Below are 24,481 nucleotides of genomic sequence, written 5' to 3' on the forward strand. Positions count from 1 at the left end.
ATACCTCCTCCTCCTCGAAGTCGCTATTTAAAAAAGGCATTCTTCACATCAAGTTGATGAAGTTGCCACCCTAAATTCGTAGATAGAGATAACAAAACCCTTATTGAGTTCATCTTTTCCATAGGTGCAAAGGTCTCGATGTAGTCAACCCCATTAATTTGAGTAAAACCTTTTCCAACTAGGCGGACCTTGTAACATTCAATTGAACCATTTTCTCCATTCTTCACAGAGAAAACCCACTTGCAACTAATAGGTTCCTTTCCTTCTAGAAGGTCAACAAGCTCCGAAGTCTCTTTCTTGTGTAGGGCACTTATCTCCTCTTGCATAGAATTAGACCACTCAAGGGATGCCAAGGCCTTTGCAAGGGTTTTATGAATAGAGACACTATAAATGGCTAAAATAAAAGCATGGTAAGAGGGGGACAAGGAATCAAGAGAGGCAAAAAGTGAAATTAGGATTAGGGGGAGAACAATACCTGTCTAAGGGATAGGTGGTAAGTGATTTTCCTCCAGGGAGCTCATTGGTTCAGGTGGAGCACTTTCAAGTTTCTCCACACCTTTAGGCACATACTGGACCTTTTGGTGCTGCTGATCACAAATAAAGGTCTACATCGGATTAGATGCTAGAAACAACAAAGGATGGTGAACAAATTTCCTCTGCTCTCCTAACTACCACATGTCTCCCCCTAAGGAGGGTCAAGAAAGAAAGACTGAGACTCAAAGAAGGTGACATCCAAGGAAACATAGTACTTGGAAGAGATGAGGTTATAACACTTGTACCCCTTTTGAGAAGAAGGGCACCCCAGGAAGACACAAGGAATGGATTTTGGATCAAGTTTACCTTTGGATGGAGATAGGTCATGAATAAAGCATTTACATCCAAAAATCCAAAGGGGAATAGAAAAAAAAAAGAAACCAAGGAAAGAGGGGCTGGCATGGAGCCTTGTGCTGAAGAATTTTTCTAGGCGTATGATTAATTAGGTATGCTGCTGTAAGGACGACATCACCCCAGAACTTCTCTGGAACATGCATTTGTAACATCAAACCATAGGTAGCTTCAAGCAAGTGCCTATTTTTCTAGTTAGCTACACCATTCTATTGTGGTGTCCGAGGACATAAGCTATGATGAAGCATGCCATTTTTAACCATGAACCAGTTTAGCCCTCTTTCAAAGTATTCCTTTACATTATCTGATTGGAGAATCTGAATAATAACATGGAAATATGTATACATCATATGATGAAAGTCTTTAATTACTTGGGGCACTTCACTAAAACATAACAAATAGATCCAAGTACAGTGAGAATAGTCATTGATATTTGATAAAATTTATAAAATAACAATAGCCCCCTTAAAATAACATAGTAGCAGGGCCCCACACATTCGAATGCACAATTTGAAAAGGAAATTCTAAATGCTTAGTTTTTACTAGGAAGGACACTTACACGCACTTAAACAAAAAAAAGGAAAAAGACACTTTAAAGCTTCAAAAGATATATGGCCCAAACGAAAATGCCACAAATAAATTGACTCTTAATAGAACAATTAGAAAGACTCGTAAAGACTACAAAAGAAGAATCCCTTAATTTGATAGCAATTTCCAAAATGTAGAGGCCATCAAACACACAACGTTCACCAGTCGTCCTCCCCAAAGTCAAATCTTGAAAAATACAGGAAGTAGGAGAGAAGGTTACTTTACAATTCAAAGACCATGTTAAACTAATAATAGAGAGAAGACTAATGGGTAAATTTGGAACATGTAGAACATGGGTCAACACAAGCCTGAAAGGAAGATAAATAGTTCCTTGCTAAGCAATGGAAGAGAGGGATCCATTTGCCGGTCTCACCTTATCCCTTCCTGACAAAAACTGATAAGAGGAAAACATATTGGGCTTACTGATCATGTGATTAGAAGCCCTAAAGTCAATGACCTAGGAATTCCTAGTAGCAAAAGTAGCATGAAAAGTAGTAGCCTAATTACCTGAGTTAGTCGCAAAAGAGGTGGAGGGATTAGAGGAATTTCCCTTAAGTTGGCAAAGTGCCTTACCAAATTATTCAAGAAGGGAGGTGATGTGATCATCCTTTGGGCCAAAACTTTGAATAGGTACAATAGTGGATGGAGAGGTCTGCTCCTCTTGACTAGGTGTGCTGGTCACAACATTGGTTGGACTACTAATCCTTTGTAGGGGTGCAACTTGGGCGGGCCCAACCCAAGCCTAGACTGACTCAACCTACAATTTTACATGGCCTGGGCTTAAATTTTTGGTCCTCGGGGTGGGCTTGGGCCCAAAAGTTTGGGCTAGGCTTGGGCCTAACACTTAGGAAACCAAATCCTGGCCCAACCTTATCCCAACCCAAGCTTGACCCGATTATATACATCTATATGTGCATATGTTGACTCATTTGCATGCATACATGCATATATGTATTTTTTTAATAAACTATACATATATGCATACATGCATAAATATACACACATGTGTATCAATTTTTAGTGTGGGCTAATTGACTAATTGGAGCTCGGCCCAAGCCCGAGCCCAACCCGAGTGCATCAAATTTTAGTGTGGGCTGGGTTTGGGATGAATAGTTCAGGCTTGACCTCAGGCTGGGTCTAGGTTCAGGCTTTAGGCCTAATTCCTAAGGTTGGGCTTGGGTTGAGCTAAAACCCGGCCTAGCTCGCTCAACTTGCACCCCTACTCCTTTGTTGGTTTCCATATTTGTTTTGTTGGAAGTTTTTGGCTTCCCAGCAAAGTCCCAAAAGTGTTCCTTGGTGTATCTCCTCCTACCACAGTGAGTACACCAAAGTTTATCATTATCTATTTCTTTAAATTTCTTAGTCTTCTTGAAATAATCACCGTTTTAAACTTTTAGAAGCCAAGGCAATTTTCTCCCTCTCACCAATATTCATAGCTTGCCTCCTAGACTCCTCTGGCTCTGGCTGAATTGGGGCATAGGCTTCCTGGAGAATAAGGCAAATCCTTACTCCCCAGTCTTTGAACTCTGATTAGTTCATAGATAGGGTTGAGCCAGCTAAGAAGGTATGCACCCTGCATTGAGACAGTAATCTCCTATAATCTTTAGCATTCTTTGCATCCTTCCAGGCAATGGTTTGGTGGTAATCCAACTCCTTCCACATGGTAGTGAGCGTGGCATAATAGGTGGATAAACTTTTATCCCCTTGTGTACAAGTGGCGGACTCAATTCGTAACTGGTAAACCCTAGCATGGTGCCTTTGCTCAGAGTATGTAGCTTTAGCATGATCCCACACCTCCTCAGCCATTTCAGTCCACATAAAGCTCTTTCTAATTGAAGGATGAATGGATGAGAGAAGCCAAGTCATTGCCATACAATTCTATTGATCCCACTTATCACATGGATGGGACCCTTCTCTTTTGGTTTAGCAACATTACCTGTCAAATAACCAGTCTTCCCTCTGTTACTAAGAAACAATTTGACACCCTTAGCCCAGTCAAGGTAGTTAAGGCCTTCAAGAGGGACAATTGGAATGGAGGCAAACATATTATCCACCTGATTTAATATCCCAGGCTGAGATCCTGTTACAGATGAAGTAGCTGAGTCTTCAGTAGCCATTTACACCTTTTAGCAAACATTTAAACTGCAAACACCACCAGCCGACCCCACTACAAGTTCCTTAGACTCCAAGAAATTGCCAACATTGGTTACAGTCCTGGAAACACCATAAACACAAAAGACCTTGCCTCCAGCACACAACATCTTGGCCAAGAGACCCAAACAGGAAACAGAGAGAGGTCTTAACTGAACCTCTTTGCATCTACTCCTTGCTCACAGCAATGAGTCCTCTTGGTACAACAACCAAGAAGGAAGAAAAAAGGAAAAACCCTACCTCTCGATCAGTCCAGAAACAAGTACCACAACTTCTTGAAGATGATATCAGTCAAGGAAGAAGAGGAGGGGAGAAGAAGTTGAGAGGGCCTAGTCAGTTCGATCAGGAATGTGGCTCTGATACCATGTTTTCTGAGTATAAAGCTTAAGAGAAAAGAGAGGAAGAGAAAGGAAGAGAGACATGGAAAAGGCTCCAATAGAAAAGTGGGTGGCCGCCCCTTCTATTGATATCAAAAGGCAGAACTTAAAAAGGGGCAAAAAGACATAAACTCCCTTAAAACAAAAAAAAAACATTTATTTTTATTTTTTTGATCAATAACTGAACCAATTCATTAGATGATTAAGAAAAACAAAGGTACAACAAGAAACAAAGAAAAAAGGGTGAGGGATAAGCTCTCTTAGCCCTCCCCACCAAGAACCAACTTACAATAGAGCCCAAAATAATGTACCCCTTCCCACCCCTTGTTTAGCAAGTACATCAGTAAAGGAGTTGGCACTTCGCTTTACCCATTAAAGTCTCACTTCCATATTCTGTGTCAAACCTAAATCTTCTTTTTTCATTAATATAACTCCAGAAACCATTTTCTCCTTGTTGCTGCCAATAGATTACTAGCTTGGAGTCATCCTCAACAATTATCTTTCTAATATTTAGCTTCTTTGCCCTTTGTGCTCCTTCCAAGACAGCCATAATCTCTGCTCTGAGTGAATCATCTGTACCTATTGGCCCAGAGAATAATGCAACAACTTTTCCTTTTTCATTTCTGAATTCACCTCCAATACCTGAAAGACACAGATTACCCTCACTACTTCCATCGAAATTCAGCTTAGTGAAGCCTTCCACTGGCGGGGACCAAAGAGGCTCGAGAACATCCTTAGCAGGAGCTGAATCAGCCACATCTTTCCAATTTCCAAGCAGCGCATCTGTAGATATGCCTTCAAACAGCTCCAAAGATTTTACCCACTGCAACACTCTGATGGAAATAACTTCATTTAAAGCTTCTCTACTTCTCTCTTTTTCAGAAAAATATCCTCAAGTTCCTTTCTTCCCAAATTGTCCAGCAAACAGCTGCTCTAGTACACCTCCAAAGTATCCAACCCCTCTTCTTTGGCTACCTAATAGAAGAAAGAAAACAAACTTTGTGTATCCAGCGGGGTAGTCCACTTACGACCAAACAGAGAGAGAAACCAATCCCAAATGTACAAGACAAAGGGGCAGGAGATTAATAAGTGATAGCATATCTCACCATTAGCCTTGCAAAGAATGCACCAGTGTGGGGATAGGAACCAATTAGGTCTTTTTCTTTGAAGTAGATCGCAAGAGTTGACCCTTTCCCAAAAGACCTCCCAACAAAAAGCTGCAGTCCTAGGAGGAATAGGGTTACCCCAAACTTCCTTGACAGGGAAAGGTTGCCCATGATTTGCAGAGAGTTGAACTAGACTCTTAAAAAAGGAGTCACAGATAAAGGAGCCTGAGGGAGAAGGGGCCCAACAAAAAAATTTATAAACTACAAGAAAAGGACCACAAAAAACATTTATTCTGTCAATGTTTTTCACAAAATGTTCTCTCCCCAACCCTGGTACACCCCACAAAAGATTCTTTCTTGTGATCCTGGAAGTGTTGACTTATATGCAGCATAGCCTTTCTCAAAATACGATGCTACCATGAAGTTTGATCTGGGCCATCAAAAAGAAAACAAAGAAAGAATAGATTTGCAATCCACTCAAGCACCCTTTCAAGTTCAGCAAACTTTTGAGAAAAAAATCTTTTTCTTTTTTGTTTTTTAAGAAATCTTCTGCAATTGTTTCTTTCCCATATTGATCATCACCCTGTAACTATCCTTGGTATCCAACAGTATACTAATATTGTCTTGATTAATTATTTTCAATTCTCCATCAAAGTACAATGTTGGACAAGAACAGACCTGCAAATCCATTCAAGCACCTTTTCAAGTTCAGCAACTTTTGAGAAAAAATATATATTTTTTGCTTTTTAAGAAACCTTCTGGACTTGTTGCTTTTCCCATATCGACTATCACCCTGTAGCTACACTTGGGAATATTCAACAATATACTGACGATGCCTTTATTGGTTATTTTCATTTGGCCATCAAAGCACAACGTTGGACCCTAACACCACTTGCAGTTTGAAGTGACTGAGACCATGTGTTAGTAGGATCTATAATCTGAGTCTACTTTGAGTTTTTGACTTTTTCATGGAAAATGTTGGTTGTGCAGGATATCTATGATATTAAAACATAAGAATGATAAGTTAGAATAATAATTTGTTTAGTTTATGGCAAGAGAATGACAATATCTAGATGCTATTGACTATCGGATTGCTCATGTATTTTTATTTGCTTGTGCAGGATATCTATGATATTAAACCCAAACATAAGATTGATGAGTTAGAATAGTAATTGTTTATCTTCTGCAAGAGACTGAAAATATCTAGATGTTATTGACTATCATACTGCTCATGTATTTCTATTGCTTTTCTCAAATGTAGATGCTGTACATGAGCAGTTTTCTGATCGCTATTTGCTTATTGCAACAAGTGGAGGGTTAAACCAACAAAGAACAGGGGTAATCATACATGTCTTGTGTAGGATATGTTGAAATTTTCATCTGATCACTAGATAAAAATAATTTTATTCTCATATGTATGAATAGATTTGTTTGATGCTAGATTTAGGAAAAATGAACAAACAGTGCCCCTACAGAACCATTATGGGACTATGAAATGCCTAGGGATATTGGTTTTTCTAATTAATCAAGTCCTTTTCTGTTTTGATTTGTGTTTCTAGTTCAGGGACTTGTTATTGCAGTTGGAGAATCTATTTTTACATTTTCACATTAGACATTATACATTATTGCCTTTTCCACAGAAATGTAGTCGTTGACTCCTGCTTCAGATTGCACTAACTTTTTGTAACTATAATCTTCTAATATCAATAATTTTGGTTCTTAACTTCATTCTTCATAAATGTTTATGTTATTTTACTTTTGAAATTAATGTGAAATTTGTGTTGGTGGCTTTGTTTCTGACTGGTACACGTAGAAGTCAGCTAAAGTTTGACCAATGCTATGCATGTTTTGCACAGATGGTAAGATGGTTAATATTAACTTGTGTAGATTTTGGGCTAAGCACCCAATAGACTGCAGAACTCCAAATGGTGAATTCATGCCACTTATATGTTGGTGAATGAATAATGTTGGAATTTATTTGTTGTTGACAATTTGAATGCTTTGAGTGATGCTTATTCTTAGTCTCTTTATATTTAGCATTAAAATGTTAATTATATGGTTCGTGTAAGTCTGGTGATTATAGTGCGCACCATTTAGAAAAATATAAAGTTAATTTCTTATGTACTACAATTTTCTTCTTTGCCTTACTCTTATAACCTATTTTCATAATCAGATAAGTGATGCTGTGGTCATTGCACGTATTCTGAATGCTACACTAGTTATACCACAGTTGGATCATCATTCGTTATGGAAAGATGATAGGTAAGTTCAACTTCTGCAGCTCTATCCAGGTCATATTACTTCAAGGCATCACCTAGGTAACAAGGTACCCTTAGTTGAGCACCTTGCATAAATGCCATAGCTTATATAAAAAATGTGCCTACCTAGGTGACAAAATCACAAAGGAGGTGCCTTATTGTAATAGGATTTTTTGGAGAGAAGATAACAGATTTCATTAATAAGAAAGGGAGGGATGTATACGAGGAGATGTACAAGGCCTTGCCAACTAAAAACAAAAACAAAAGCCCACAAATTACTTGGCATTGTATTTGCATTATACAAACATTCTCTTCCCTGCCCAGATTTTGCTAAATAATCTGCCACTTGATTTAACTCTCTGGGAATCCTTCCAAAGCTACATTGCAAGCATGAGGACATCTCACAAATTTCTAACAAAAGAGAGCTTCCAGGAACCAGAGGCATGTCCACGCCTTATTGTAACAATATTACTATCGCTGGCTACTTGTTACAATGTGTGTTAATGCATCCTATCATATGTTATGTATATTGTTGATGCTTTATTTAAAGATTTTATTACTAGAATGCGGGTTCAAGTCTGAGAATGGCCACCTTGTGCTAAAAAAATGCTGAGGTTAGGTCTGTATCCAGTTCACCCCTCCCAACATCCCAGATAGCTGGGATCAACATTGGGTAATGAAAGCATATAAGATCCAAGGGTTTGGAAGAGAAAAAGAAAGAAAAAAGAGGAGGATAAAGAGTTTTCTTCTTTTTTTTGGTGGTTTCTCTCTCTTAACATAAATAGAAAGGGATCTGGCCCTCGTTCTTTTCTCCTTGCTACTCTTAATTTTTTTATTAGCACAAAGTTAAAGCTTTCTTTAGTTGCTAATTTTCTTTTAACATGCAGTTGATCTTTTTAAATACTTATAATTGTGTTTGAAATATTAAAATTAATTGATTTAAAATGCTATTTCTTTTTAGATATGATGTTTTATGATCTTTTGCTATGTTGCCTAGAATTGCCTAGATGCCTTGACAACTATGCTACTATCTATGATTTGTTCAACTATTCAGGTTGCTCTTTACTATTAGCTTATGAGGGATGCCCCAATGACATGCAGTGACTTCGAGAGTGTTTTTGATGTTGACTGGTTCATCTCTTTTCTCGCAAAGGATGTCACCATTGTTAAGAGAGTCCCTGACAAAGTAATGAGGTCAATGGAAAAGCCTCCATATACAATGCGCGTTCCAAGGAAGTCGACTCCTCAGTATTATCTGGAAATGGTTCTGCCAATACTTAAGAGAAGGCGTGTAAGAAACCAACATAACTAATTTGGTGATTATATTCTATATTCATGCTCTATTCACAACGTGCTTTTCAAAATATACTGTAAACCATTTTGTAGAGTTCTTTGAAATGTAATGCCTCTTAGAAGTCTTGGTTTTGTATATAGTTTCATTCCATGGTTCATGAAAAAACTCAGGGAAAATTATGGTTTTTCCCTTTTTTACTTTTGAATTTTTGAATTTTCAGTGATACAAAACCAAAACATGCCTTTCCCCTTTTTTCCCCATTTTTTTATATTTATTTTTAGGATTGGAGTACTATCATACCAACTTAATTCTGCAGTTTGGACCTTTCTTTGATATGAAATCATCAAAATTACCAACATTTTCATTGGTATGTTGTCTAAATCTATTATCTGGTATGCTCATTTATTTTTTTCAGAATCAATTCTCAGGGGTATTCTTTTAACTAGTTACAATTAAAAAACATTTAACCTATGCATTCACTAAACCAGTTATAATTGATTGGGATTGTGGTTCCATTATGCTTTCTACATCAATATTTGTTTCCAGTCTTGTCTTCATTGTTTAATGTTGGAGGATATCTACTTGTCAGAAATAAAAAAAGAAGAAGAAAAAGAAAAATGCTGGAGAATATCTGTTCGAAGTTTCCAACATGCCAGACACTTGTTAATGTGGCACTCATGTCCACACATATTGGAAACATGACCTGTGAAACATGCGCATTTGTACCTCAACTTCTATCTAAAATAAGATGTAGGTAAAGGTGTTTTAATTCCCCTCAGGCTACATTCATTCTTTTCTTAAATTTGGTAAAATTCAAAGTGCCCAATACATGTATGCATACACATGGTTGTGTCCATTTTTCTGGGCCCTGAGGGCTTGCTGCATTTTCTGTGTCTACATATCATCACTTAGAAGATTTGGCATACTAGCTGCTTGGAAGCTTCTCAAGTTATCAGCTTTTAGTTAAAATTATGATTATGATCTCTGATCTTTCTGGATTATTAGAGCATGATGAAAAAATTTTCAGCAATTCTCTTACTGCTTTGTGTTGGGACTTTCTTCCATAGCAAGTGAGTAAGCCAATTAACACTTGAAATGTTTTGCAGGTTGTTCAATTAACAAAATTTGATTACAGGCTTGCAAATAACCTTGATGATGAACTACAAAAGTTGCGTTGCCGGGTGAATTATCATGCATTGAGATTTACAGAACCTATACAGGAACTTGGTCAAAAACTGGTGATGAGAATGCGGAAGTTGGCCAACCGTTTCATTGCAGTCCACTTGAGGTATCTATTTGCTTGGAGACTTGGGAACTGGATTAATTAGGTGACTTCTTTCATAAAGTTGAATGGCACTTTTCATGAATTTCTATGTGTTTTTGAACTTCGGAAAATGGTATTGCTTTCCTAACCTGATTTCTACTTTTTATTTTCGTAAGTTTAAACCATAATAGTCTACTGGAGATAAGACAGACTATTTTTTAAAGGTCCATTGAATAAATATTTTATTCCCTTCCCCCATCTCAATTTTCCTCAAGGGGTTTGTGAATTTTTTGCGTTCATGACTTGTACCCCAATTACTTATGTTGAGAATGTAATGTATTTGAGATTAAGGGTATTATTGTCTTTTCAATTATATTTCTATTTGGACGCTTATTTAGAGGTATTATTGTAATTCTGATCTAAAGTATGAATGGATGTTTTTGGGTAGCGAACAATAACTCACCCATTCCATTCAATGGAACCTCTCTCTTCTCTCTCTCTATTCTTTTCTCCTTCTGTCTTTTCACATTTGCTACTTGGTATTAGAGCTTCTAAGACCAAGGCCCTTCTACCACTGTTTGTAACTTGCAGAGGGACTTGCTGATGTTAGAGTGCCACTGGGTGACGTCAGCAGTCCATACAGTTGGCAGCACCTTTGAGTGATTCTGTTGAAGGTTGGTTTGCCTTCTTTTTAGAAGAATTTTGGTATATTTTTCTTAACCATTGGAGGATCAAGGATGTTTCAGTATTTTTTTGAATTTTTTGGGGAAAGATTGTTGAAAAATCCAGATTTGTTTTATAGGATTTTTTTGCTTGATTAGGGCTTTTTCAATACATGAAACCTGCAGTGCTGGGGTTGTTTTCTATTCCTAGATCCACAGGAAGTGGTCTCATACTTTTCTGAGCCCTAGATAATATTTTGGAGCATTTTTTCTAATCCTATTTTGTCACCAACTGGTTTTTTTACCCCTGTTGTAAACCCATTTGTTTTGGGTTGTTGGATTGCAAAGGAGTATTTGGGGTGTTATTCAGTTGGTGAGAGGTAACTAGCAGTTGATTGTATGAGATGGAGCCTTCTAAGGACACCCAGGTACCTTGCAGTGTCTTTCCTGGAAGCATTGATACTTTCAGTAACCAGATAACTACAATCAAATTGGATGGGATAAACTTTTTGGAGTGGTCCCAATCAGTCAAGCTTACCATTGGAGGTAGAGACAAGCTTGGATTCCTCTCAAGGACATACAAGTCAGTGACATAACCTTGAACCCTTTAAAACCTAAATTCCCAAGTAAGAAATAACTTGAAGATTTTATCCTATTGACACACAAGAACAATCAATAGGACCTTTTCTTCATCATGATCTTCTTCTTCCTAGAACTAAAACAAGGGCTCAGCTCTTATATTTTGTATGCTTTCTTTCCTTTCTTATTTTTCTTTTCATAAATATGTTGATTTACTATATTTTGATATGGAGTTTATACTTATTTGTGAGGATTATGGTAATTATTAGTTAAAAGATTACTGCTTATTATTGTGAAATCTAAGGAACTGCTCAAGGATTTATATTTTTTTAATAAAAAAAACTCATCACCTAGGCATTTGCCTAGTTGTTGCCTAAGTGACCAGGTGATAAGGAGCTCCCTTATTGTCTAGCTTTGCCTTGCCGCCTTGAAAACTATGGATAAGGAAGTAAAGCCAAATCTTGAAGACCCCAACTTTGCTAAGTTGGAGCAAGAGAATCTTATAATGATGTCCTGGCTTGTGTGTTCTATGCAGCAACCACACATTACTCATGATGTAATATTCTTAGTCATGTGTTGCAAGGGCATTTTAGTCTTTTTATTTATTTATTTTTTAGTTGCCCTACAGTACACACACACACAACATACACACACACATATATATATCAAAGATGGCGTTGCTAGCCTGATATTTCAGCTCTCTCACATTTTTTCTTCTTCTTTTCTCTCTTCTTTCTCTTATTCGATAATATGGTATCAGAGCAGGACAATGTGCTCTAGAATATCTTTTCTTCTGATCATGGTCTTTTTCTTTCCTTTTTTGGACTGAGAATGGAAAGAACAACCTTGGCCTAGGTCTGAGAATTCCATGTCCGCTTCCCATCTCTTTCTATCTTGGATGAAACGTCAAGAATCATACTAGAAACCTATGGATGGTTGGTTTGAAGTGATTTAAGAGGTCGGTGCTTTCTTTTATTGTATATTACCTTTTTTTTTTTGGATTAGAAACCTACAAAAGCCTACTTGGATTGAATAGGGACAAGTTCTGTACCACTTGTAACCTTAGTTCTTGGTAGTTGTTGAGATTGGGCTGATAACATTTGTTTTAAGGAGGCAGATGGAGGATTTATTGCTTAAGGAGGAAATAAGCTGGAGACAGAAATCTAGGTGTAAATTGTTAAAGGAGGGGGGCAAAAACACTAGATATTTTCATTCAATGGCAAATGGTAGAAGAAAGAAGAACTCCATCTCAAAATTGGAAGTAGGAGGAGCAGTCGTATCCCACCCGGTAGAAATAGCAGAGGCTTTTGTAAATCATTTCAAATCTATTTTTAGAAGACCCTTAAATGAAATGATTTGGTTAGAGGGTTTGGAATGGCCAACTCTAAGTGCAGAAAACAGAGAGTGGTTAGAAAAATGATTTGAGATGGAGAAGGCAAATGAGAGTCTGGAGAGCTTTAGGAAATCCAAGAAGAAGGGAGTGGTTTGCAAACTGGACCTAGAGAAGGCTTATGACATGTTGACTGGTCTTTCTTGTTGGAGGTGTTGAAAGGTTTTGGATTTGGAGATAGTTGGTGTAAATGGATTTGGGGCTGTGTTAGGAGTTGCCAATATTCTATCTTGGTGAATGGAGCTGTGGTGGACTTCTTCCCCGCATCGAGAGGAATAAGACAAGGAGACCCACTATCCCCTTTTCTTTTTACTTTGATTGCAGGTGTCCTTGGGAGATTGATCCATAGAGCGGACTCGAGGAATTTAATAAAAGGATGGAGAGTGGGAAGGGAGGAGGTGCTACTTACACATCTGCAGTTTGCAGATGACACAATCTTGTCTTGTGAAGGTGGGGACATAAATTGGATCCGGAATTTAAAATTGGCAATACAACTCTTTGAGCAGATGTCTAATCTCAAGGTGAACTTTGACAAGAGCAGTATAGTGGGTGTGAATTTGAAGGAGAGGGAGCTAAGTGAATATGCAGGTGTATTAGGTTGTGCAATCTCGGACTGGCCTTTGACTTACTTAGGCCTCCCCTTAGGAGATAATCCTAAGAAGGAATGCTTTTGGAACCCGGTATTGGAGAGATTTGAAAAAAGGCTTTCTTCTTGGAGGAAGAATTATCTTTCCTTAGGGGGGAGAATCACTTTGATTAGGTCTACCCTTGCTAACCTACCTGTTTACTTCCTATCAGTATTTAAGATCCCCACAAAAGTTTCTAACACTTTGGAAAAATTAATGAGGGATTTCTTGTGGGAACCAGGTGAGGAAAAGGACCATAGGGTGCATTGGGAGGTGGTAACTAGATGCAAAAAGCTAGGAGGCCTTGGGATTGGGAATATCAAGGAAAGGAACATGGCATTGTTGGGGAAATGGTTATAGAGGTTTCCATTGGAAAGAGATGGATTGTGGACAAAGATTGTGGCTAGCATACATGGGATGGAAGACAATGGTTGGGAACCTGGAATTATGGCAAGGGCGACAACTGCCCCTCCTTGGAAAGCCATTCATGATTTGCTTCCAGTTTTCTCCCCTTGGATCAGGTATGGTCTTACCTCTGGTAATAGAATAAAATTTTTGCAACACCATTGGGTTGGGGATTCACCCTTGGTGGACCAATTTCCCTCTTTGTATGCTCTGTCAGATTTGAAACATGAACCCATCTCAACCTTCTTAAGCCCTTTTGTTTCTTCTTCTAGTTTTGGGTGGAACCTAGGTTTAAGAAGGGCAATTAGGGATACAGACTTGGGATGCATCATGTCTCTGTTAATCATCCTTGAAAATGTCTTCTTGGACCCTAATAAGGAGGACACCAGATTTTGGACCCCTTCCTCCTCAGGTACTTTCTCCTATGTTTCGTTTTTTGAGACATTAACTTAGCCTTCTATTCCTGTTAGGTTGTCCTTTCTGGTTAAAGAAATTTGGAGTAAGCCCATTCCTCGGGTTTTTTGTTGGAAAACTTTCCTTCAAAGAATTAACACAAATGATCTACTTCAGAAAAAAAGACCCAATTCTTGTTTACTTCCTAATAGATGTACTCTGTGTAAAGTTGATGGGGAAACTGGTTACCACCTCATGGTTACTTGCTCAGTCGCTAAAACAGTATGGGAGTGGGCTTTGTCCCTCTTAGGGTGTATTTGGACACCCCTTGGCAGTGTTCAAAGCTTGTTCTCTTCTTCATTTTTTGGATGGCTGAAGAAAAGAGGGAAGATTATGTGGAGAAGCATTAGGGCAGTAGTATGTTGGTCCCTATGGGAAGAAAGAAACTCCCAAATCTTTTCAAATAAGGAAAGAACCCTGGAAGATTTATAAGATATAATTCTTGTAAGGGTAGTCCTCTGGCTGAAAACTATGGAGCTATTCTTAGGCTATTCTGTGGATGATTTGGTAAAAAATTGGAAAGAGATAACTACCTCTGCCCTATGTAAGAGGACTCGTAGCCTTTCTTTGACCCCTCCTCCCTCTGGGTTCATAAAACTGAAGTTTGATGGTAGTTGCTTAAGGAGTCCAGGGCCTTCTGGGATTGGGGGAGTGTTCTGAAGAGATGAGAGATCCATCATATGGATGGCCGAACCCTGCAGGAAGGTAGGGCGAAATTTCAAAAATTTCTTTACTCCCATCCGGGAATCCTATTCCCAATTTAGAAAACTGCATTTTCAAGGTTCGTTCTTGTAATCAAACTGGACCAAATCTGAAACCAAGATTAGGGAGGGATATACCTAATACGGAATCTACGCAAGAAGCTCCTCCCAATGTAGGTGTTCACGCCCAAAGAGTACCAAATCCTCCCTCCATTGAAGATGACACAACTTACGATGAGGCAAGATCAGCAGGTCTTCACCAAGAACTTGTGATTCTTCAGCAAGAATCGAATGGGGTAGTGAGCACAGCTTCAAAATTGTTTCTTCTAGCAAGAAACAATATCAAGATCAAATCTTGATCAAATCCAAGAACTGGAGATCGAACAAGGTAGGGCGGCAAGAGCAGAAAGAAAAAGAACTAAAGGCAAGATCAGTCTAACTGAGTTGTCTTCTCTCTGTGTCGCGTCTGGTGTCTTTTCCATGTCCGCTCTGCTCTCTATTTATAACCTTAAAGAGACAACCTCCTAATCTGATCAGGAGTATTCTGATCCAAATTTTTATTTGGATATGAACTCTTTAAGTGATAAGGCTAATCCCTTATCTTATCTGCAGTTAAAGATCAGCTTATTCCTAATCAAATTAGGAGTTTCCTGATCCAAATGTTTATTTGGATATGGACTCTTTAAGTGGATAAGACTTATCCTCTTATCCTTATCTGCTGATCCAAACCCATATCCACCCCTATTTTATTAATCCAATTAATCTAGTTTGAAATGGGCTTTTAGGCCCATTAAGCTTTCAGGCTCACTTCCTTTTAATGCTGGCTAGCTTGGTTCTCTTTGTATGGTGTGGGACCCTAACATTGATCTACACATCAACCACATGGGTTCAACCTAGCCTTTGCTACAAGGCCTGGATGAATTCACTGTTGAATACAGTGAACCCCTGAGTCCATCACCATGGGCTTTTAATGGGCCCAACATTTGCTCTAAATGTTCCTCGGGTCCAGTCATCTTATGAAGGCCTAAGGACTGTGGGTAGATGCAAGATTAGCCCATCAGGTATTACCCTCAATGGTCTTACACTTAACCTCTTAGCCCTTAATGATCAAACACTACCCGACAAGAGATGACCTCTCTCTCGGCTGCAAGGTATTGTGCTGCACTCTACTCACATGGATCCTGAGAATTAAAACCTTTTGCAAACATTTTGAAACCATAATATATATAAGTATATCTCTATATAAATATATTTTGCAAAACCAAATTTCAAACACTTTTGAAATCCACTGCTGGCAGTTTAGGTTTCCATCAGAGAGAGTGCATTTTCCCAATCATTCGCTTTGTCTGACAAAGGGGCTGATCCTGTCACTATGATCACCCACTCAGATGAATTCTCGGACTGTCCCAACATACCCAGGTTTTGACCCCTCTAAGGATCTCACTGATTGACACATCAAAGACAACCCAATCCGACACCTAGTGCAATATCATAATTGAGTCTAGGGGTCAGGTATAACATTATAGTTTTGCCCATCTATCTCCAAGGTCCAGGGCAATACTGGAATTTTGGTCCGGGTCTGGGTTTCAAGAAAACTCACACTGCATGTACCTCAAGTCTCACCCTGGCGGCTAAGACAAGCCACCCCAACCAACTTGGCGACACGTTAGTGTCAGGCTTGGTAGGATAAATCTCCCCAGATCTATCCAACGATTGTGAAGATTCTAAACTAACACGAGTCTCATATGTGTCCAGTTTAAGGGTATTACATACCACAATAATATGAATCAAATATGTACTTTATTCATTTACAATAAATGTCATAATGTATATTATGCTAATTGGAGCTAAGAGAATACACTGTCTAACAGCTCCCACTTGCACTTAGGTCCAATCGGGTACAAGCCGGAGTCCCAGACTTTCCACGTGTTTCTCAAACACTTTTTGTGTCAGTGGCTTAGTCAATGGGTCTACCACATTCTCCGCTGATGCTACATTTTAATATCAATCTCCCGTAGATCCAGTGTTATCATACAACAGTGGAATGGGTGATGTACTGAATTCCAAATTCTAGAATGAACACCTTCATTCATTAGGTAGCCTCACTTACGGCAATGTGCTCAGTTTGGGTTGTGGACTATTTTTCTTACTACACAGGACCCCATTGTAAAGATGTAACCAAATGTAGACATTCTACCATTTGGACCTGACTAGCGGTCGGTATCAGTATACTCGACGATCTGCAGTGAACTACCATCGAATACCAGACAAGACTCCTTTTGTCCTTCGAAGGCATTTTAGTATGTGTTTCATAGCGGTCCAATGCTCTTGTCCTGGGTTACACTGGGATCTACTTACCACACTCACGGCCTGAGCTATGTCTGGCCGAGTGCACATGGCATACATGATGCTCCCTACGACAGAGGCATAGGGAACTTCTTTCATGCCCTCGATCTCTTCAGGTGTCTTGGGAACATACCTTCGGAGAGAGTGTCTCCATTTCTGAAAGGAACATTTCCTTTCTTGGAGTTCTCCGTATTGTATCTCTTGACTATCTTGTCAATGTAAGTAGATTGGGATAATCCTATTATCCACTTCGATCTATCTCTATAAGTCTCAAGATATAAGAGGCTCTTCCAAGATCTTTCATGGAGAATTTCTGCGAAAGCCATATTTTCACCATAGTTAACATTCCTACATCATTTCCAATGAGTAGAATGTCATCTACATATAGAACCAAGAATGTAACCATATCCCCACTGGTCTTCCTATAAACACAGGGCTCATCCAGATTCTGCTCAAAGTCAAACTGTTTGACAGTAGAGTCAAACCAGATGTTCCAACTCCTAGAAGTTTGCTTAAGTCCATATATGGATCAATTAAGTTTACATACCATGTATTCCTGACCTACAACAATAAAACCTTGCAATTGCTGTATATAGATATTTTCAGTAAGATCTCCATTCAGGAACACAGTTTTGACATCCATTTGCCAAATCTCGTAGTCATGGTATGCTGCTACAGCTAGTAGGATACTAATGGATTTAAGCATGGCCACAGGCGAAAATGTTTCCTCATAATCGATTCCCTCTTTCTGAGTGTACCCTTTCGCCACAAGACAAGCCTTGTATGTCTCAACCTTACCATCGGGGCTCTTCTTCCTCTTATAGATCCATTTGTAACCAATTTCTTTTACCCCAGGGGGCGGATCTACTAGAGTCTAGACTCCATTGGTCTCCATTGAATACATCTCAACTCTCATGGCATTTACCCATTTCAAGGAATGTATATCTAACATAGCTTCCGTATATGTCACGGGATCCTCCTCACTCGTCGTGGCTTCCACCAAGTAACTTTCTTGGTCATAGCCGTAACGAACTGGAGGCTTGGATGCTCGGGTAGATCTCCTAGGTTGGTTACTAACTGGAACTTGTGGGACATCTCCCACTACCCCTGAGCTCTCCTCATCAAGAACAACTTCCTGACGATGATTGTTCAAGATGTAATCTTCCTCCAAGAAATGGGCATTTCGACTACAAAACACCTTATGGCGAAAGGGTACAAATAGACAACGACTGGTCTTAGATTCTAATTTGTCAGCACTTGTTCTTTTAACATGTGCCAGACAATCCCAAATCTTCAAGTGTCTTACACTTGGTTTCTTACCAGTCCAAAGCTCATAGGGAGTCTTTGGAATGAATTTAGTTGGAACCCAGTTCAGCACGTATATCGCAGTCTCTAATGCGTAACCCCAAAAGGATGTAGGTAATTCTGAGTGTACGAGAAGCGACCGGACCATATCCAATAAAGTCCGGTTCCTCCTTTCCGATACACCATTTAACTGTGGTGTAGCAGGAGGAGCTAGTTGTGATACTATCCCATTTTCCTTTAAGTAGTCTCTGAATTCGTCAGAGAGATATTTGCCTCATCGATTTGATCGAAGGGCCTTAATGTGTCTCCCCAACTGTTTCTCGACCTCTTGCCTGAATTGTTTGAACTTTTCAAAGGATTCAAACTTTTGCCTCATTAAGTACACTTAACCATACCGAGAGTGATCATCGGTAAATGTTATGAAATAAACGTGCTGGTTACGTGTCCTAACATTCATGGGACCACATACATCCGTACGTATAAAGTCAAGCGCACCTGTTGATCTTTTAGGTTTACCGTTAAATGGTCGTTTCGTCATCTTACCCTAAAAGTAAGGTTTACAGGTTGGGAGATCTTCTACAGTTAGAAAATCCAAAGGACCATCATTTACCAACCTTGTGATATGATATATGTTAATGTGGCCAAGTCAGTAATGCGACAGGCACGTGGGATTAACTGTATCACAGGTTCTTTTCTTGGGGTTATTATCCGACGTAGTTTCAGTTATATTTGTTTCCAGAGAGGGATGGAGAACATAGAGACCATTCTGAAGTTCTCCATATGCGAGGAATTTGTTATTTCTTTTAATAGTAATCACATTATTAAAAAGAACAGAATAACCATCCGCACACAGTTTTGAAACAGAAATCGAATTTCTTCTCAAATTGGGTACATAAAGACAATCTTTTAATGTAATTAGTCATTCTCTGAAATACAATTCCACAGTTCCTATGGTTGTAGCTGCAACACTTGCAGAAGTCCCCAAGTAAAGAATCACTTCTCCGTCACTTAGTCTTCTACTTGTCCTGAACCCCTGCAATGTATTACATGCATGAGTAGAAGCCCCAGAGTCAATACACCAAGAAGTAGAAGTGACCAACATATTGGTATCTATGACAAAGGATTCAAAATTACCTTGTTTCTTGGTCTCCAGGTACTGATGGCAGTTCCTCTTCCAATGGCCGGTCTGTTTGCAGAAGTGACAGGCATCTAATGCCTTGCCCTTCTGCCTTCTAGGTTTGCTAGTTTTCTTCTGAGGTTTCTTCTTTGCCTTCCTCTTCTTCTTGCCCGATTTGCCACCTTCAACAAGCATGGCTATGGGCTCATCCTTCTTTATCAATTCTTCAGCCCTCTGCAACATATTGCTGAGTTCCTGAAAGCTAACATTTAGCTTGTTTATATTATAATTCATTATGAATTGATTGAAGGAATGAGGCAAAGAGTTCAGTATGGCATCAACTTTGGTGACATGATCTAGCCCAGATCCAAGAGCCTCCAGTTCATTGATGTATCTCATCATCTTAAGGCAATGGTCATGAACCAGCTGGTTTTTGGACATTTGTGCGGTCATAAACTGCTTTAGGATCTTTTGACGAGTAAAATGATTTTGCTCTTCATACATTGTCCTTAGACTATCCAAGATATCCTTGGACACTTCGATCTGATCGAATTGTCGTTGTATCTGATTGTCTAAGGAGGCTATGATGTAGCATCGAGCAAGAGAGTTTTTCTCTTCCCATTCTTGATATTCCCTCTTGTGGGCCTTACAAGCCCTATCACCCGGACGATCCGGAGTAGGGTTAGCAACTTTGTCCAATTTCTCAGATGTTAGAACCAACATAAGGTTATGAAACCATTCAACGTAATTTGGGCCCTTAAGCTTATTATCGTCCAACAGTTTGGCGAATTGTCCGTTTGCCATTTTTGATAAAAGGCAAAACAAATATTAGTCCACAACCTAATTTGATTAATGGTATCTACATAGATATGGCTTTTAATCTATGTTCCATTTCCATTTATTCATCTTTGAGATTTTCCTCCTATCTCAGTGACGAAGACTACGAATTATGTCTTTGGAAATGTGGGAAATCACATACAGTGCATGGAGCCAACTGTTTCAGCTGCATAACCCCACCACCTTTTGTGAAAGATCACATCCACTCATCTCATGAGCTTTCCCTTTGTCCTCTGTCAGACAAGGTTCATTGCCATTTTAGATTAAACATTTCTGTCCAGTAAGTGCTTACCCATCATATTCGTGAACGCCAAGGTACCGTGAGAGAGTCTTCCATTTTAGGATAGGCCCCTCCCACATCGGTTTATGACGCCCCTATCATCTTATGAAACAATCCAACAGATCCAACAACAAATGGATAACCCAATTTTATGGTGCATCTCCTCATTACTGAAGGACCCTATCTTCATGCTAATAATGATGGAAGGCCTTTAGAGAGTTCATCATATGAATCTCCTTATGACGTGCACTTATATTTCAGTGGAGGGAACAAAATATTATGCCCTAGTTTTGTTTAGGTCAAACCAGAGTGGCTCCCACTGGTTTTCTCAAAGCCAGATTTAAATGGACCCTAAGCGGCTAGGGTTTTGCACGGTTCCTCTTTGGGAGGAAGCTGATGTGGGGCCCACTAAACCGGGAGATCATCCAATGATCTATGGGCCATGGCAATGATGTGCATTCAGCCATGGTGTGCGAAAGAGCCACTATCGAAATAATCATGGGCCAAGTACTTATGGCCCATGTACGTAGCACATCATACATCCATACATCACATGCATAAAACAAATTGATCCAATCAATTAAAATATATGTAAAACCCTTAATTAATTAGATTAAATTAGTATCATCCCAACAGAGCCCATAATGTTATCATATAGCATTATCTAGGTACATGGGTTGTACTGCAAAAAGCAGTTCGGCCCATGTAGCTATGTCAGGGCTGATTCAGTTTCATCACTTTAAAGTTAGGTTTTTACAGAGGTGGGTCGAATTAAAACTTGAAGTGGGCCATCAACCCTCTGGCCTAAATCGAACTAGGGTTAGAAAAACCAACCCCATCGAACCAACAATTCGGTCCAACCAGTTTGGACCAATTCTGGTGTAAATCGGCCCAAGTTTTGGTGTCCAATTCAAGATTTAATTCAAGAATAATGATCTGAAAAATAAATTTATTCAAGATAATCAAATTATCAAGAAACTGAAATCAGAAGGCTGTGCTGTGATTTTCTTGGATATCCTGCAAACCTGCAAAGAACAGTTAATCACATATTGCAGAATTGATATTTGCAAAATTGCAGATCGCAGAACTCCTTTCTACGAATTCTTCTCCTCTGTTGCGCACTTCAACAATCTTCAGATGGAAATAAAATAGAAAAACCTAATTTTTCTATTATTACATCACATCAAATTCCTATACAATTTGTCTAAAAAAAATTATTTACAGACCAAAATTGAATAGAAAAGAAATCGCAGGGTACGCCAATCTTGGCACCAAAAAGATTCGATCTCTATCACATGTGCAGCCCAAAAATTCAAGAAACATTCACAAAATAATTCTATAAATATGCAGAACAATAAAGAATTATTTTCCAGATCATCTGCCCAAAATCTGGAAACCAATTTCCAGAAAAAAAATGCCAACTGCGCAAATCGGGTAGAACGCCTTCTGCCCATTTGCGTAGATCCATTCTACCTGATTTGCGTAGATCCATTCTACCCGATTTGCGCAAATTCAGATCTGTTCTAATTTGGTTTAAGACTTAAAACTTGGCCTTGATACCACCGAAGGGATGGGAAATCCATCATATGGATGGCCGAACCCTGCAGGAAGGTAGGGCGAAATTTCAAAAATTTCTTTTCTCCCATCCGGGAATCCTATTCCGAATTTAGAAAATTGCATTTTCAAGGTTCGTTCTTGTAACCATACCAGACCAAATCTGAAACCAATCCAACACCTAGTGCAGTATCATAATCGAGTCTAGGAGTCAGGTGTAACATTCTAGTTTTGCCCATCTATCTCCAAGGTCCAAGGCAATACTGGAATTTTGGTCCGGTTCAGGGTTTCAAGAAAACTCACACTGCATGTACCTCAGGTCTCACCCTGGGGCTGAGACAAGCCACCCCAACCAACTTGGCGGCACATCAGTGTCAGCCTTGGCAGGATAAATCTCCCCAGATCTATCCAACGGCTGTGAAGATTCTAAACTAACATGAGTCTCATATGTGTCCAATCTAAGGGTATTACACGGAAACATACCACAATAATATGAATCAAATATGTACTTTATTCATTTATAATAAATGTCATAATGTACATCATGCTTATTGGAGCTAAGGGCATACACTATCTAACATGTTAAGGAATGAGGATGGGGTTATTATTGCCATGTTCTCAGGCCCAATCGGAGAAGGAGACTCTCTTAGGGCTGAGATTCTTGCAGCCCTGGAAGGGTATCCAAAGAGCGAAATATTTGAACATCAGATGTTTGGTCCTTGAAGGTGACTCGGAGGTGGTAATTAGATGGCTAAAAGAAGAAGATAGTGGTTTGTGGAGGTATAACAATGAGAGGAAAAAATTCAAATGGCTGAGTAGGGATATGGTAATACAATACAACTGGGTGAAAAGGACTGCTAACTCAGTTGCTGATGGGTTAGCCAAGCAAGGGGTGAATAGGGAATCTATATTTTGGGATAATTTTTAACTTTTCTCCAATGTACTCTGTTGGTGGGGAGTTAAGACATTTTACCTCCCCCCTCTTGTTGTAATTAAAGTTTCACATAGTTTCACATCATTAATAAAGTTTCTTGTTATTGATAAAAAAAAACATTTGTTTTATTTATAAAGTTTAGTTAGAGAGTTATTGGGCCCAAGGCCCATTAGTTTATGTTTTGTTAAGAGTGTTCACTTATGTTTTTAGTAGTAGCCAACTTACTAAGGGTATACTTGTCATTGTATTCAATTTTATTTGTGACTATATAAGATAATGAAAGGGGTGGCAAGATCTGATTTTTTCGGCGTCTCTCCATTTTCTTCAACCTCTCTCTTACAATCTTTTATTTTTCTTCTTTCTATCACAGATTTCAAATCAGATCAGATCTTTTGCACTTTCTAGTTGGTATGAGAGCAACATTAGGGATTTTTTGAGTTGTTCCATCATGCAGCCCTAGATCAGCCAATTGCATGATGAGTTAAAGAGCTGATCGAGGACTTAAAGAAAACCCAGTTTTTGGATTTTTTGGTGGATCTACAATCCCTTGTAGCAGGTCTAGGGTTTATCACCAAAATCAGGAAGAATTGGAGAAAGGGGAAAAATCTTGATTGCAGTAGGACTCTTCAATTTTGACCTAGGAAGTGGTGCTCCAGGTTTTTTGGATTTCTAGGTGTTTTCTGATGAGGGTAGTTTAAGTCTTAGGTTTTTTGAAGGTCTTTGGAGGGTGCGACAACCTCTTCTCTTCCTTTTACCTGCTCCCACGGAGAAGAAAATCTTGGTGGAAAGGGCTTTTAGGGTACTGGGGACGTGTTTGAGGCTTCTAAAGGGGATAAAACTTTTTTCTTTTCATCTCCAATTGATTTCCTAATCTATTATGGGAGTTATGGAGTTGAATACAAATCTACAGGTAAAATGGGACTAGGTGGATGAGGTGCTAGTGACCTTTTCGTGGCAGGGACCATCACTACAGTCAAGTTGGATGGTACAAACTACTTGGAATGGTCACAATCAGCAAAGGTGGCCATTGGAGTTGGTGGAAATCGGGGTGTGTTACCGGTGGAGAGAAGAAACCTGAGACTAACTACACCTGATGGGTACAAGAGAACTACATTGTGATGACCTGGCTGTGCAATTCTATGTTACCCCATATAAGTAAGAACTTTCTATGGTCTAACACAGCTAAGGAGATTTGGGATGGAGTAGCAAAAACTTATTCACAGAGTAAGAATGTTGCTAGAGCCTACCAGTTGAGAAATCAGGTGATTGCTGCTACTAGGCAGGGAGATAAGCCTGTTGCAATTTATTTTCCAGTTCTCAAAACCTTATGGCAAGAGATAGATCGCTTGGAGACTGGTTTGGGAGAGAG

The 24,481-nt window shown here is 39.1% G+C and overlaps 1 protein-coding gene across 1 annotated transcript in view; it reads left to right on the top strand.

The window, feature by feature from the left end:
• LOC148848255 (O-fucosyltransferase 29-like) overlaps positions 1-24,481 on the top strand; it is a 63,525-nt gene that overhangs the window by 25,676 nt on the left and 13,368 nt on the right. The window contains exons 3-6 of the mRNA XM_088950327.1: positions 6,369-6,445; positions 7,281-7,369; positions 8,467-8,656; positions 9,766-9,947. Coding sequence (XP_088806453.1) covers positions 6,369-6,445; positions 7,281-7,369; positions 8,467-8,656; positions 9,766-9,947 — 538 coding nt within the window. The remainder of the gene's footprint in view (positions 1-6,368; positions 6,446-7,280; positions 7,370-8,466; positions 8,657-9,765; positions 9,948-24,481) is intronic.

This window comes from Nelumbo lutea, chromosome 6 (assembly GCF_056320005.1).
Source record: "Nelumbo lutea isolate HS-2025 chromosome 6, American lotus-T2T, whole genome shotgun sequence".
NCBI classification, from domain to species: Eukaryota; Viridiplantae; Streptophyta; class Magnoliopsida; order Proteales; family Nelumbonaceae; genus Nelumbo; species Nelumbo lutea.